The 15279-nt window shown below is 45.4% G+C and overlaps 1 protein-coding gene across 5 annotated transcripts in view; it reads left to right on the forward strand.

Moving 5' to 3' along the window:
- Positions 1-584: 584 nt before the first annotated feature.
- The window catches only part of SHROOM2 (shroom family member 2), a 186989-nt gene continuing 172294 nt past the window's right edge, over positions 585-15279 (forward strand). For 3 of the 5 annotated variants that reach the window (XM_043537795.1, XM_043537796.1, XM_043537797.1), the window contains exon 1: positions 688-1944. In XM_043537795.1, coding sequence (XP_043393730.1) covers positions 1723-1944 — 222 coding nt within the window. In that variant the 5' untranslated portion in view covers positions 688-1722. Of the gene's footprint in view, positions 622-686; positions 1945-15279 lie in introns of those variants that run through there. The other 2 variants (XM_037899962.2, XM_043537794.1) reach the window with 2 other exon arrangements.

A 15279-nucleotide genomic window follows, 5' to 3' on the forward strand; every position in this document is an offset into this window, starting at 1 on the left:
TTGTAGTGGTAAACACCCATTTTTTCATGGTTTGTGTGTATAAAAAGATCTTCCGTACTTTCCACCTTTATGCATCCAATGAAGTGAGCTGTAGTTCACGAAAGCTTATGCTCAAATAAATTGGTTAGTCTCTAAGGTGCCACAAATCCTCCTTTTCCTTTTGCGAATACAGACTAACACGGCTGTTACTCTAAAGCCTGTAGGGAAAGGCAAGCGGGTGCAGCAGGTCTATGGCCATTCAGCCATCTTGCAAAGCGAGGAGTCCGGCGACACCTTAAAGACTAACAGATTTATTTGGGCACACGCTTTCGTGGGTGAAACACCCACTTCTTCAGGTGCAAGTGGAGTGGGTTTTTTTACCCACGAAAGTTTATGACCAAATAAATCTGTTAGTCTTTAAAGTGCCCTCGGACTCCTCGTTGTTTTTGAGGATACAGACTAACAGGGCTACCCCTCGGATACCTGCAAAGTGGGGGCCAGCTCCTGCTTCCACCGGGAGAGGCCCAAGGGCATTTTGGGCCGTGGCTACACCAGGAGCCGGACCGAGCCCCTGGCCGGCTTGTCTCGCTGGCGGCCACTAGAGGGCTCGGGAGCCGGGCCGAGGCTCCTCCCGCCTGCCAGGTAGGGGATGCGCTCCGGGGAGGGCAACAAATCAGGGTGGAAGGAGCGGGGGCGGGAGCGGGACCGAGCAGACCCGCCGCCCGCCCCGCCAGGGGGCCGGGGCGTGGGGACCAGACCCCGCACACAAAGCAGTTAACGCTTCCCGCCCCGCCACAGAGCCCCGCACGGCGGGGAAGAGGCGCGCCAGCTGGCTGCGGGGGGGGGAGGCTGAGGGCCTGAGCAGCTGCCGCCCCCTCCTCCCGGCTCTGCGGCTCCAGGGCTGGGAAAGCCGGAGGGGGGAGGCGGCGGCGGCGGCGGCGGGTGCAACCGCTGGGGGTTGCTCCCGGTCACGGCTGGTTGCCCGGCGGGGGATGCGACCCCAGCCCGGGGTGCGGAGCCGCCCCCTGTGTGCCGGCGGCTGCCCCCGCCCCCCGCGTGCGGAGAGGGCGCCGGGGGCCGCGGATGACTCGCGCTTCCTGCCCGGGCGAGCCGCTGCGCTGTCCTCTCGCGGCTGCTGCCCGGCCCCCGCCTTTGTCTGGCCCCCACCTCGCCGCGCGTGTTTCAGCCCCTCCACCCGTCCCACTGCGGGGTCCTGGCCTGGGTCCTCCTTCCTCCCCCCCCGGCCTGTGTGAGCGCCCGGGTGACCCCCGCCTCCCCCGCCATAGGGGGGAGTTGTGAATCCCACTGTGACTTTGCTCCCTGTTCTGCAGGATTTGCCCCCCCGGGGGGAGCCAAAGGAGGGAGATCGCAGCCGCTTCTTCCTCCTCCAGCTGCGGACAAGCCCATTGCAGAGCCTGGGTGAACTCTGCCTGCCTGCCTCCGGGCTGCCAAGTGCCCACAAGTTTGGGCACAGAGCAGTTTCGCAAACCCCCCGCCCCCCCCTCAGCTCTTCCCCTCCGCTTGTGGCCTCCAGGCTTGCAACATTCAAGCGGGATCAAGAGGAGGAGGCGTGCAGGGGTGGCTCGCTCCCCACCCCCATGGGACCACGCTTGAAACTCTTGTTAGGTATGTGGTTCCTAGGTCAGCCGCAGCACGCTGGATCCGGCTAGGAAGGAGCTGGGACATTTGGGCAGGAGCCTGCCTTTAGAGTAGCTGCAGCAGCAGCAGCAGCTCGGCAGCGCCATGGAGAACGTGGAGTTCAGAGGCGGACCGGAGAGATTTCCAGACAAAGATCCCCGGCTGAATGCAGTGTTTGTGGATCAGGGGCAGATGATGATGATGATGGTGGAGCAGAGGGGAGGGGATGGGTGCAAATTGGTGGAAGTGTTGCTGACTGGAGGCGCTCCTTGGGGCTTCACCTTAAAAGGAGGAAGAGAGCATGGGGAACCTCTCATCATCACCAAGGTAAGATACCTGTGCAGGAGAGCCAGGGCTGTTACCTGGCACGTCCGCCCCCCCCCCCCCCCCCCCGTTTTTCTTATCTTTCGTTGTATGTAATCTCTCCTTTCCCCCATCTCTCAGGTTAACCATATCTTTATAGTCTTTACACGATCCAAACAATAGGCTGGCATAATGAATGGGAACACTATACTTGTATCGACTCTTGCTGAAAACGGTAGCAGTGACTTTAACAAGCTTCTCGTATCCTGATCACGACTTGGAAGCTTGAAAGTTGCTCAACGATTTTGAGAAAAGTGCATGATAATTTATGTCGCTTGCCATTTTTTTGTTGCTCTTGGTCTTAATGTGAATTGCAGTGTGCCCGTGAAGGGGGATCTTTCTCGACTGGAGTTTTCTAGTTTGTTGCTTCGGTGGAAGACATTTGCCTGTTGCTCGTAGTTCCTGCTTGATCACATCAAGGGTTCATAATTTTCTTAACCTTCTAATAGTTCCTTGGCCGAACGGTACAGTTCCCCTCTCCCCAGTTGTGTACTGCTGTTTTCTTGTCTCATTTCTCCTCTTTAGCACTGGCCTGCACCTGTAGTAGAAGGACAACGTTGGGGAGTGGGGGAGGGGGCGGGTGAGAATGTAAATAAACAAAGCAATAAACTCCCTTAACTATTAGGCTGTTGTGTTCTATTGCTTGTTGGAAAGGTAAACCTAGGGGCACACGTGCTTTAGCTATACTTCTGTAGTTTTAGTTTATTCACTACTTATTTAATTTTTTTATAGTGAAGCATGTAATTGTATCTGAACACTACAATACTCTTCAATTGTATACATCAATCCTGCTATATATATATTTGGCAGGGTTTCGTTTGACATTTCATTACACAGTTATGTATGTTCAGAGAAACCGTTCTTTTTGTTAAACCCATTTACAAGACTGTACCTAATAGCTGTTTTTTGGCTACAGCACCTCAGCTTTACAACTTTAAAAATGTTGCTGGTTTAAACTTCTAGAAAAGGGTTTGTTGCTTTTTATTTTCTTTTTCTCCCCATCAGAAACCTTTCAGATCATTCTGAATGACCATTGAAATGTTTAGAAAATGAGTGGAATGAAGGAACATTTCCCCCCACCATCCACAGTGGAAATTACTTCAGGCTTTTATATTATTGTACTGTATTAAAGTTCTGACACAAGCCAGGAAAATTCAAAGTAAAGGCTAGCACTCATTGCCCTGATGCTGAGTTTTCCATGGGGATTTTGTTAATTTTACAAAATATTTATTTAGCATAGTATTTTAAATCTGGTTTAAAACAAAAGTTCCCATGGAACGTGATTAAACATGTTGTATGAGAGAAAGAAAAGTCTCTTGGGTAAAAAGTGTGTTTATGTATGTGTATGCTGAGTTTCACTATTCTAGATCATGTATATTTCAGTTTATTATGCACACATTACTTACCTTGTCAAGGATGCATTATTATGTGTTTTCTAAGAAATTGACAATTGTGGTATATGTTTTGACCCAAGAATTCCCTTGTGTTTTCTTAAACAAACAACTACATCAGGATCTAACTGATGGTTTAAAAACCATGAAGGCAGTTGTGTTATTATGCAAGCAAAAAACAAAAACAGACCCTTAGTGTTTGTGCATTACTCCCCCCCCCCCCCCCCCCCCCCCCACACACACACACAAAGAAAAAGTCAAAATATATTTTTCTGAAGCTTTGGTATGGGAGAAATACAACTCTTGGTCTGCCAGCTCCAGGGACATTTTGCCTGTCCCTATTTTCCAAGTACATAAAGAATGTGAGAGGTCAGCAAATCCTTGAACATCCCAGAGCAAGAACTTTTCTATTGTTATTGTCATACTAAGTAGGGTTTTTCTCTCTCTGTATGGGTTTACAAGTCTACGTATTCTGGACTTCCCAAATTAGGGCTTATCTAAACAAAAAAGTGAGTGTCTGTCAACTATGTACCTTGCCTCCAACCATGTACCTTTAGTTTTAGGGCCCAAGACCTCAGAAATTTCAGGATCCCAAAGAAGGGGACTTGTTGTTACCATGTTTGAGTCTCACTCCTGGAAGCTGAAGTGGTTCCTATTCTGAAGATTCTCACATTGTGCTGCAGACAAGGGCATGATTCTGCAAAGACGCACATCCATAACGTTGCTCATGTAATAGGACAGTTCTCATAAGCAAAGATACATATCTGCTTAAGCATTTGGAGCCTTTGCATGTATGTCCCAAGCTTTGGGTGTATGAGAACCAAGGATGACCAAGACGTCCATGGCAGTTGTACCCATCTATCACATGGAAAAATTTTGTGGCCTAAATGTCTGCTTCCCTATTTTTCCTTACCATACACAGGACAACTACTCCATAAAGGTTTCAGAGTAACAGCCGTGTTAGTCTGTATTCGCAAAAAGAAAAGGAGTACTTGTGGCACCTTAGAGACTAACCAATTTATTTGAGCATAAGCTTTCGTGAGCTACAGCTCACTTCATCGGATGCATCCAATGAAGTGAGCTGTAGCTCACGAAAGCTTATGCTCAAATAAATTGGTTAGTCTCTAAGGTGCCACAAATACTCCTTTTCTTTTTACTCCATAAAGGGACACAGCTGGCTTAAAAATCACATCTCTGTCAGAAAAGTAACACCTAAGAGTACTACAACTGAACAAGATTAAAAATAGAAATATTTTTTTTCCGAAAACCCCATTAAAAGAGTAGGGAGACTCTCGGGCAAAGGTAATTTCTAAAACTACTCCTGATTTTCTTTGTTAAATTGAAATTTAGTCAATTTAATATCTACCAAGTTACCAGAATGCACTGAGGGAAAGGCATGCTAAACTGAAGAAAATCTATGTTTAAATCTCAGTAGGGAGATAAGTATGTGTGCCATAAGCATTGGAATGTTGGGTGCAGGAAGTATTTTACTCATCCAACATGCAAAGAAAGGTCAAACTAGAGTCATCTTAGTAATACCGAATAACAGTACTAATAGAGTATCCCACTTAATTGGGTGATTAAGCTGGCTCATTTCAATATTTCTTCTTACCCTGCAACTGAAACAGAAAACTTAAGGTTCTAACTACGTACTTCAGGAGCACACGTCTGAGTTCACCCACCACATAGTGTGTGTGTGGGGTGATTTTTTTTTTTTTTTTTATGCAATGATCATGAAGAAAAATGGTACATGATACAGCTTGTTCAGGTCTTGAACATAGTCGGTCTTCTGAAACTCACCCCACCCATATGCAACTGCATTGTTGACTAATACTTAAATGTATTTTTTTCAGTGTCTTTTGGTTTTACTATCCTCACTTGACAATAAAATCTTACTCCTGAAAGAAAAGTAGGGATTTTCAATCTGGTTTTGCAAATCTATACATTAAAAAGTAATAGCATTATGCTTTGTATTTCTTCCAGAGCTCTGTGCATGTCTTCTAGCGCATTCCAAAAATTTGCCCCAAAGGCAATTTATTTTTGCCTATTATGGTAACTTTGAACCTTGAGGAAGCGGATTGACTTTTTATAGCAACTTGCAGAATCTTTACTTGACCTGAACCATTGCTCACTGTATAGGTGTGACTTTTAACTATCTCATTTTCTTTTTTTTAAATGAAGCAAGCGAACACTGAATTTAATACTGAAAACCTCAATATTGTCATGGGTGAACCTTTAAAAATAATCTCTTTGACAGCTAGCTAGCTTTAAATATAGTTAACTTTCTCTTTTTTAAAATGTCTTTTTGATAATATGCAGAAAACGTACCTATCATTCCCAGGTTTGGATGTGGGGGATGGGTAGAAAATATCAATTTGGAATTCAGTTCATTTGCAATACTAACAACATGTAAAGATTAACAAATCATGCTGGAATTAACATGATCAAGATAACTTTACTGATAATATATGTGAAACATTTGCAGTGTATGCTTAGAGTTTGATGCATTGTAATGCTGATACTACTTAAAAGATTGCTTTAACAAGTGCCTGCGGCCATACCTCCTCAAGCTATGATCTCACTGCAAACTAATCAAGGTTGGGCCTGGTTCATATTTGGATGAGAGACCTCCAAGTGAAACCTGGGGTGTTGCAAGAAGTGTTGCTGATTCAGTAGGTGAAACTCTTCCCTCTGAATCAGTGATGAAGCAAAGCTTCAGCTGGAGATGTCACCTTTCAGATCAGGAGCAGACTGAGTCCTGACTACTTTTTTTCCATTAAAAATTACACAATTCTTTTCTAATGGGGGTGCATGCCTGGTGTTTTGATTTGTTCTGTGTTTATACAGTGCCTAGTACAATGGGTCCTGGTTCATGACTGGCGCTCCTGAGTGCTATGAAAATACAAAGAATAAGTGTAACGGGCAAACTGTAATTTGAATATCTACATTTGATGTAAAATTCCTCTGTTCTAACTAGACAACAGAATTCTTCCATATTTTCTGTCTCAAATGGTTATGTAGAGCTATTTCATTTCAAAAGTAGCTGCATTTCAGCAGTGGGAGAAGTGACTGCTGTTTTTTATAAAGAATTTTTGAATCCTGTAGCTTTAAAGATACGATGTAAATAATTACTTTTGTTTAATGGTTCAAGTATATCAGAGTTCTTTTTCAGACTAATGGCTATCCATTTGTACAGAAATCTGTAGGGAGACTTTTCTGTTTCCTCAAGTATAAACCAATCATTTCATCATTTTGTGCAAATTAGTCATTTGACAAGCTGGCTAAATGGCTCATTGATTGACACTACAGCTAGGTGAAAAAATCAAGAATATACGTGCCAAGGATTTGGCTTGGTTGATCTTGGGTTTTTGTATGTACGTATAGAAATTTTTAAAAAAATGAGTCCTGTCCCCTAACACAGAGGATACCGAAATCTCGTTTTTGTGAGTTTTAGCATGTATGTGTCCTTTGGAAAAGAGAGACCAAGACTCTGTTGTCTATTATAATTAAGGCTTTTTGTTGAAACAAACACTTACCAGTAATACTTTTCCAAGATAAAGTGCAGATTTGCTAGTAACTATGAATCTAACTTTATATTAGTGGGTAAAATGCTATATTTGTGCAGAAAAAGGACCACTAAGGTAAATAGCTGATTCACAGGTTGTTAATATTGTGCTCTAGCACAGAGTTCAATATGTTCTCTAGCTAGTGAACTTTTCATTCTTTGTTGATGGAAATGCACAGAGGAGCAGAGCCTGTATTGGCTTCAGACCACTTCCTCCTAAAGATCGTCAGCTATATTTGTTCATTTACATAACCTCATCTCTAGGAAAAAGCAGTAAACTATAAAAACCAGTAGTTGAATCCATAGAATCACATCTGAAATACTTCATGCCTCATAATTCTCTTTAAACCCTTGATTCACTCCTTAGAGTGGGGCTACTATTTGGGATAGTACCTAAATCAAACCTTCCCTAAAATGCTATATTTGTGTGTACCGCTCTCCAGCTTTACAGCATTTTTAGGGATTATTTACATGTTATAATGAAGATTCTGAACATGGACAAAGTAGTATCTTGTTGGTGGGAGGTGGGGGTTATTTTTCTAGCTGTTTTTTTTTCAGTAGGCAGAAGTTTGCCGTAGAATCATAGAATATCAGGGTTGGAAGGGACCTCAGGAGGTCATCTAGTCCAACCCCCTGCTCAAAGCAGGACCAACACCAACTAAATCATTCCAGCCAGGGCTTTGTCAAGCCTGACCTTAAAAACCTCTCAGGAAGGAGATTCCACCACCTCCCTAGGTAACTCATTCCAGTGCTTCACCACCCTCCTAGTGAAAAAGTTTTTCCTAATATCCAACCTAAACCTCCCCCACTGCAACTTGAGAACATTACTCCTCGTTCTGTCATCTGTTACCACTGAGAACAGTCTAGATCCATCCTCTTTGGAACCCCCTTTCAGGTAGTTGAAAGCAGCTATCATATCCCCCCTAATTCTTCTCTTCCGCAGACTAAACAATCCCAGTTCCCTCAGCCTCTCCTCATAAGTCATGTGTTCCAGTCCCCTAATAATTTTTGTTGCCCTCCGCTGGACGTTTTCCAATTTTTTCACATCCTTCTTGTAGTGTGGGGCCCAAAACTGGACACAGTACACAGTATTCTACCAATGTCGAATAGAGGGGAACGATCACGTCCCTCAATCTGCTGGCAATGCCCCTACTTATACACCCCAAAATGCCATTGGCCTTCTTGGCAACAAGGGCACACTGTTGACTCATATCCAGCTTCTCGTCCACTGTAACCCCTAGGTCCTTTTCTGCAGAACTGCTGCCTAGCCGCTCGGTCCCTAGTCTGTAGCAGTGCATAGGATTCTTCCGTCCTAGGTGCAGGACTCTGCACTTGTCCTTGTTGAACCTCACGAGATTTCTTTTGGCCCAATCCTCGAATTTGTCTAGGTCCCTCTGTATCCTATCCCTACCCTCCAGCGTATCTACCTCTCCTCCCAGTTTAGTGTCTTCTGCAAACTTGCTGAGGGTGCAATCCACGCCATCCTCCAAATCATTAATGAAGATATTGAACAAAACCGGCCCCAGGACCGACCCTTGGAGCACTCCACTTGATACTGGCTGCCAACTAGACATGGAGCCATTGATCGCTACCCGTTGAGCCCGACAATGTAGCCAGCTTTCTGTCCACCTGTAGGACAGAACCAGAGGGTAAAGAGCCACCCTCTGAGCCTGAGTGGGCGGGGCCAGGCCAAGCTTCCGCCAATCCCCGGAAGGGGAAGGGTGGGACAGGAAGTACAAAGGGCGGAGCCCTCTGTCCAGTGAGGAGAGCACCAGGGAGGGAGACAGACACAGGCTGCTGGCTGCTCCCTCGCGATCCTGCTGCCGACCCAGGCGAAGCCCTGGGCAAGGAGGAACCTGACCGGGGGGAAGGCCTGTGGCAACCAGGGCTACCGGCCGCTGAATACCCGCAGGAACCGGAGCTGCCCGCAGCGGATTACCTGGAGGAGATGGAGGGACCGGAGCGACCCGCCTGAGAGAGACCGGGTAGGAAGTAGCCCAAGGGCCCAATTACACCATGGGGTGGGTGTGTTTGATCAGCGGGTGCGGATTGCCCCGCTGACCCAGCGGCGGGACCTTCGCCTCCCGCCATTGTCAGGGCCCTGGGCTGGAACGCAGTGGAGTTGGGTGGGCCTGCGTTCCCCTACCCCGGCGCCGCCCTGCCTGAGGGGCGCGCTACGGACTCTTGCCCGCGCCGCCCTGCCTGAGGGGCGCGCTACGGACTCTTGCCCGCGCCGCCCTGCCTGAGGGGCGCGCTACGGACTCTTGCCCGCGCCGCCCTGCCTGAGGGGCGCGCTACGGACTCTTGCCCGCGCCGCCCTGCCTGAGGGGCGCGCTACGGACTCTTGCCCGCGCCGCCCTGCCTGAGGGGCGCGCTACGGACTCTTGCCCGCGCCGCCCTGCCTGAGGGGCGCGCTACGGACTCTTGCCCGCGCCGCCCTGCCTGAGGGGCGCGCTACGGACTCTTGCCCGCGCCGCCCTGCCTGAGGGGCGCGCTACGGACTCTTGCCCGCGCCGCCCTGCCTGAGGGGCGCGCTACGGACTCTTGCCCGCGCCGCCCTGCCTGAGGGGCGCGCTACGGACTCCGGCCGGCGCACCTCCCCGCTAATTCCCCAACGCCCGGGAGGTGGGGCCGAGGCCTGCCACGGAGACCATTGCTCTCCATCGCCCCTAGGGGCTTGGAGGACTGACCGCCACCCGTCACACCACCTTATCGTCCATTCATCCAGCCCATACTACTTTAACTTGCTGGCAAGAATACTGTGGGAGACCATGTCAAAAGCTTTGTTAAAATCAGGGAACAACATGTCCACTGCTTTCCCCTCATCCACAGAGCTAGTTATCTTGTCACAGAAGGCAATTAGGTTAGTCAGGCATGACTTGCCCTTGGTGAATCCATGCTGACTGTTCCTGATCACTTTCCTCTCCTCTAAGTGCTTCAGAATTGATTCCTTGAGGACTTGCTCCATGATTTTTCCAGGGACTGAGGTGAGGCTGACTGGCCTGTAGTTCCCCGGATCCTCCTCCTTCCCTTTTTTAAAGATGGACACTACATTAGCCTTTTTCCAGTTGTCCGGGACCTCCCCCGCTCACCATGAGTTTTCAAAGATCATGGCCAGTGGCTCTGCAATCACATCTACCAACTCCTTTAGCACTCTCGGATGCAGCGCATTCGGCCCCATGGATTTGTGCTCGTCCAGCTTTTCTAAATAGTCCCGAACCACTTCTTTCTTCACAGAGGGCTGGTCACCTCCGCCCCATGCTGTGCTGCCCAGTACAGTAGTCTGGGAGCTGAACTTGTTCGTGAAGACAGAGGCAAAAAAAGCATTGAGTACTTTAGCTTTTTCCACATCCTCTGTCACTAGGTTGCCTCCCTCATTCAGTAAGAGCCCCACGCTTTCCTTGACTTTCTTCTTGTTGCTAACATATCTGAAGAAACCCTTCTTGTTTCTCTTAACATCTCTTGCTAGCTGCAACTCGAAGTGTGATTTGGCCTTCCCGATTTCACTCCTGCATGCCTGAGCAATATTTTTATACTCTTCCCTGATCATTTGTCCAATCTTCCACTTCTTGTAAGCTTCTTTTTTGTGTTTAAGATCAGCAAGGATTTCACTGTTAAGCCAAGCTGGTTGCCTGCCATATTTACTATTCTTTCTACACATCGGGATGGTTTGTCCCCGTAACCTCAATAAGGATTCTTTAAAATGCAGCCAGCTCTCCTGGACTCCTTTCCACCTCATGCCATCTTAGAGGTTTAGAGAGAGACAAGGTGGGTGAGGTAATATCCTTTATTGGACCAATCTCTGTTGATAAAAGAGACAAGATTTTGAGCTACACATAGCTCTTATTTACTGTGCTGTTTCTCTTAAGCCTGGCTGAGTGGCTTGCCCTAGAATCTACCCCTTTGTTGTTCTTCAGATCCCTCTTTAAAAAACTCCTTTGCCACAATGCCTACAAAAAGCTTGACAATGGTTAGGCAGCTGGTGTGCTGCCTATCATGCTGACCAATATTATCTCACCATTTCCTTGTACTCCCCCATCTGTCTATATCGATCTGTTTCTTGTCTTACACTTACACTGTAAGCTCTTTGGGCAGGGACTGTCTTTGATCTGTGTTTGTACAGTGCCTAGCACAATGGGCTCCTAGATGGTATAATAATAGTGTAATACAGGGGATTCCACAGCGTGAAGGGGAAAGCAATGCAAGTGAATATGGTTTGGGGCTTACCTTTTTGCTCTCTGTCCCCCCCGTGGCTTGGGCTCAAATAATCTGGAAAAGCTGAGTTGGTTCCCCTGTCCTTCTATGAGGTCCCCATTGGTACTTCAGGTAAGGAAGGAGCTTAATGCCATATTGGAATTCTCTTTTCTGCGAGAGCTGCTACACAGAAGAGTGCAGAATGTCTTATGTTAAATAGAACGAGTGTTACTTTGGTTTGTCTATCCACGGTGTCATTTAAACAGCTCTGCCTTGATTTACATGGCGAAGGTTTTCTTACCTCAATGTCTCGAACAGTCATGGTAACATTAGAAACTTTTCCACAAGACAGTATCTTGTAATGTATTAAACCGATGGCGAAAACATAACTAGAAATGTATTCTAGTTCTTCACGTTGTGCCAGCAGGAGGACTGAGATAAGAGAGAATGAATAAAATGGCTTGTGACTCACAGGAATTCATCTTTAGGCTTGGCTCAGAAGAGAGGTTAAACATTCCCTCTTCTCAGAAGTCACAGGGCTCTGCTTTGGCTGATGTAGCTTTTGACTGATGTGCATGTACTTTTATAAACGGTATGTGTAGTACTGAAACAATATGTAATATTTTTTGTCCTTAGCACCTGTCACTGTTTTAAAATGATACAGTAGAACTCACGTTGTGTGAAAGAATCCTATTTGTCACTAGCAAAAAGGAACACTTTTGGATACACTTGTTGCTGTTGCCTTGCTTTCCTCCTCCCTCTACGCTCAACACACTCAGTTATGTATAGGTACCTGGCCCGATCAACCATTGGTTCTTTAAAATAAACAATCAAATAAAAACACAAAGCCAGCCAGAGGAACTAGCCACACAGTTCCCACTTATAGAAATTGTGTGGCTAAATCCCCTAGGCAGCTTTGACCATATCAATTTATTATTTAAGTTCTCTATCAATGTAATAAAAATAGTTTTGCCTTGTGTCTGTTGTCTCTATTCTAACATGATTCTCAAATATATCCTGTTACAGTAATGGTACCAATTACAGACAGAAAAAATTAAAAAAGAAACAGCAACAGCCTTCTGGTAGCAGTAATAAGTTTCACAGGGTTGCTAAAATATGTTTCAGAGTAGCAGCCGTGTTAGTCTGTATCCACAAAAAGAAAAGGACTTGTGGCACCTTAGAGACTAACAAATTTATTTGAGCATAAGCTTTCGTTAAATTTGTTAGTCTCTAAAATATGTTGTTAACTAGCTGAATGTTACGATTGTGTGTTTTGGGTTTCTTTTTTTTTTGGTAGCATTTGGGTTTTTTTCTTTACTCATTATATGTGACAGTATATGTGTCTTTGCAATGTGTTTGCCACATTAGCTGCATGTGTTTAAAAAGTGGGTGTGGGAAAGAACAAGTGAATGGGAAGTGAAGTTTAGTCATGAATAGATTAGAAGGATATAACCAGCTTGTTGTCAGTGAGCAGGTATTACCTCATTGCTCTTGAGTTCTTGCAATAAGTTATTAGGTGCTTTTCTTGTGGGCTGTGCTCCTTTCTATGTATTCTTGTCCTTTTTCTTAAGGTGTGCTTTGTGTCGTCATGCGCATGACCCTAGATCTGTGGCTTATTCATTACAGAAACTTGAGACAGGCCCGAGCAGTTCAGCAGAACTCTTACTCAGTGTACACTTCATGATTAAGGCTGCGAGTTTGTCACAGAGGTGGTGGATTCTGTGACTTCTGCAGCGGCCGGTGTGCCTGGCTCAGGGGCAGCTCAGGCAGCCCCTGGGCCAGTTGCACTGGCTGCTGCTGGTGCAGTCTTGAGCCACCGTGCTCCCCACCCCCCCCCCAGCGGAGTTGGGGTGTGAGAGAGGCCAGGGGGTTGGGGCACGGGATGGGGTGAGGCAGGCTGTGGGGGGCACTACCAGGGGGGCTACCCGGAAGCAGCAACATCCCCTCGCTCAGCTCCTAGGCAGAGGCAGGGCCAGGCAGCTCTGCATGCTGCCTCTGCCTGCAGGCACCACCCCCAGAGCTCCCATTGGCCGTGGTTCCCAAAAATATCTGTGACTAAAAATACCCGTGACTAAAATGTAGCCTTATTCATGATATATGCAGTTTCATTAACACTTTCTTCAAATATATCAGGTAAAAACAACAGCTGAATTGATTTCTCTTGTTTCATGAATTTGTATAGTGCTTGGTAGATGTTAATTTATATCAAAGTGAACTTGTTCTCAGTCTTTTGAGCCAGTTTTTGACTTTGGGTTATGGATGAGGTAAGGGTCCATTTGGAATATGTTGGGAAAAATCCTGTCCCTGCTGAAACCTGTGAGAATTTTTGCCCTTGATTTTAGCGAGGTCAGAATTTTATCCCATTGTTTCTGTTTAAAAAAAAAAAAAAGTTTGCAGTCTTTTAAAAGTTACACAAAAGCTAATATATTGTGATTGGATCTTGAAAGGATAGTACTACAGTTGTGATGGGTTAGTCAGTTCTGTAAGGTTTGCAGAGCTTTAATCAAAACCCGATAAAATTCAATATAGCAAACAGACTCATAAAGATGGAAGGTGATCTGCTTTTTATGATGAGTTATTGAAAGTGGTTTGGCAAAAAATGGGGGAAAGGGAAGGTTTGCAAAATATATATATATATTTTGAATTTTTTCCAACTTTTAAAATTTCATCAGTTTTGAAATTCAGAAATTTTTTACCAAGTCCGTGGATCAGCTTTGTATGGTGGATTAGTGAAAGAAAAGCAAGTGCTTGTAACCCTAGGCTACATAAAATTAGCTATACTTTGTCTTTGAAAGCAAATTTATTTTCTCTCTTCCAACAATGTTTACAACTTTAGGTAAAGTTTTTTAGAAAATTCAAAACTCTATCTTTATTGTTAATGTGTTCAAAAAACAATTTAGTGAAAGTTTCCGAATTATATTTTAGCTTTGGTCACCTCAGCGTAACAAGATAATGATATCAGCATTTTGCATGAAAAACACAGTTGTTGACTAAGGATTACAAGTGTTAGCTAGGAGGGAGTTTTCCCATCAGAGTTCAACCACACTATCAGTCCTCTACATCTAGTTTAACCAGAGAGTTCTTGTTTAAAAAACCCAGGTCAGGCCTTCAAAGGTAGAAGAGTATTTTGTGGAAGGCAGCAGATAAAATGGGAAAGCCCCGTTAATAGGTTTCATATGACTCTGAAGAGTAAGGTACAGTGCAGAATGCCTTACTACCCAAAACTGTATAATCCCACCATTTCTCCAGTAAATACCAGAAAAGCAATGGGGAATTAAATAGAAGTAGGCACATGGCCAAAAATAAAACTATAAACATCTGTATAAGAATGTATGAAGCTTAAAAGCAAACCCACCGTGAACTAGGATGTGTGGCAATGGAAGAGGATCTTGAAATAACAAGTATTTCTGAATCCTGATGATGCCTGACAAAAGTCAACGAGAAACTGTGAAACACTGGCTACATAAATTATATGAAAGGGAGAGATTGGGTCACAGATATTGTGGCGTAGATTTATATTGAAGAGACTCCGTGGAAACTCATGAGAGAATACTTTTTATTGGAGAGGAACAATGGGACAATCGATAGGGATACAAATCCCAACAGTCCTAGAAACTGGACTGGGCTGTACTGTTATTTCACTACATAATGTTTGTTTTTTCCTCTTTCTCTGTACTTTCTGCCTCTTCCTACTTCTCCCTAAAATCTCTTTATCTTCACTTCGTATTTTTCTAAACTACCTCTTTAACCTCTCCTGCCTACTTATTCATTCATTCACTCAAACATAGGGCTTGAATATTTTGACAGATGTGTCACAGTCTGAGGACTGAACCTACTAACCAAAGACCACTTTGAAAGCTGGGGGAGACCCAGGGTTCAAGGGCAATGCCCAGCAAAGCAAAAACCTCTCAGTCCCCATTTGTTGAAAAGGGAGGGGTGGGAAGTATGGGGATTTCTATTAGAGTGGTACAGCCCCTGGACCTTGCTCAGGTCTCCAGATTTTGTATCAGACTTTGATAAATAACAGTCTGATAAATTGCAGCATTCTCCTCCCAATCTTCTTTGTGAACATGTACACTCTCATCCCTCTGGATTCTGGAAGAGAGACGGACAGTTATTTCATTTTCCCTCCTACCTTACAACCCCAGT

This window comes from Chelonia mydas, chromosome 1 (assembly GCF_015237465.2).
Source record: "Chelonia mydas isolate rCheMyd1 chromosome 1, rCheMyd1.pri.v2, whole genome shotgun sequence".
NCBI classification, from domain to species: domain Eukaryota; kingdom Metazoa; phylum Chordata; order Testudines; family Cheloniidae; genus Chelonia; species Chelonia mydas.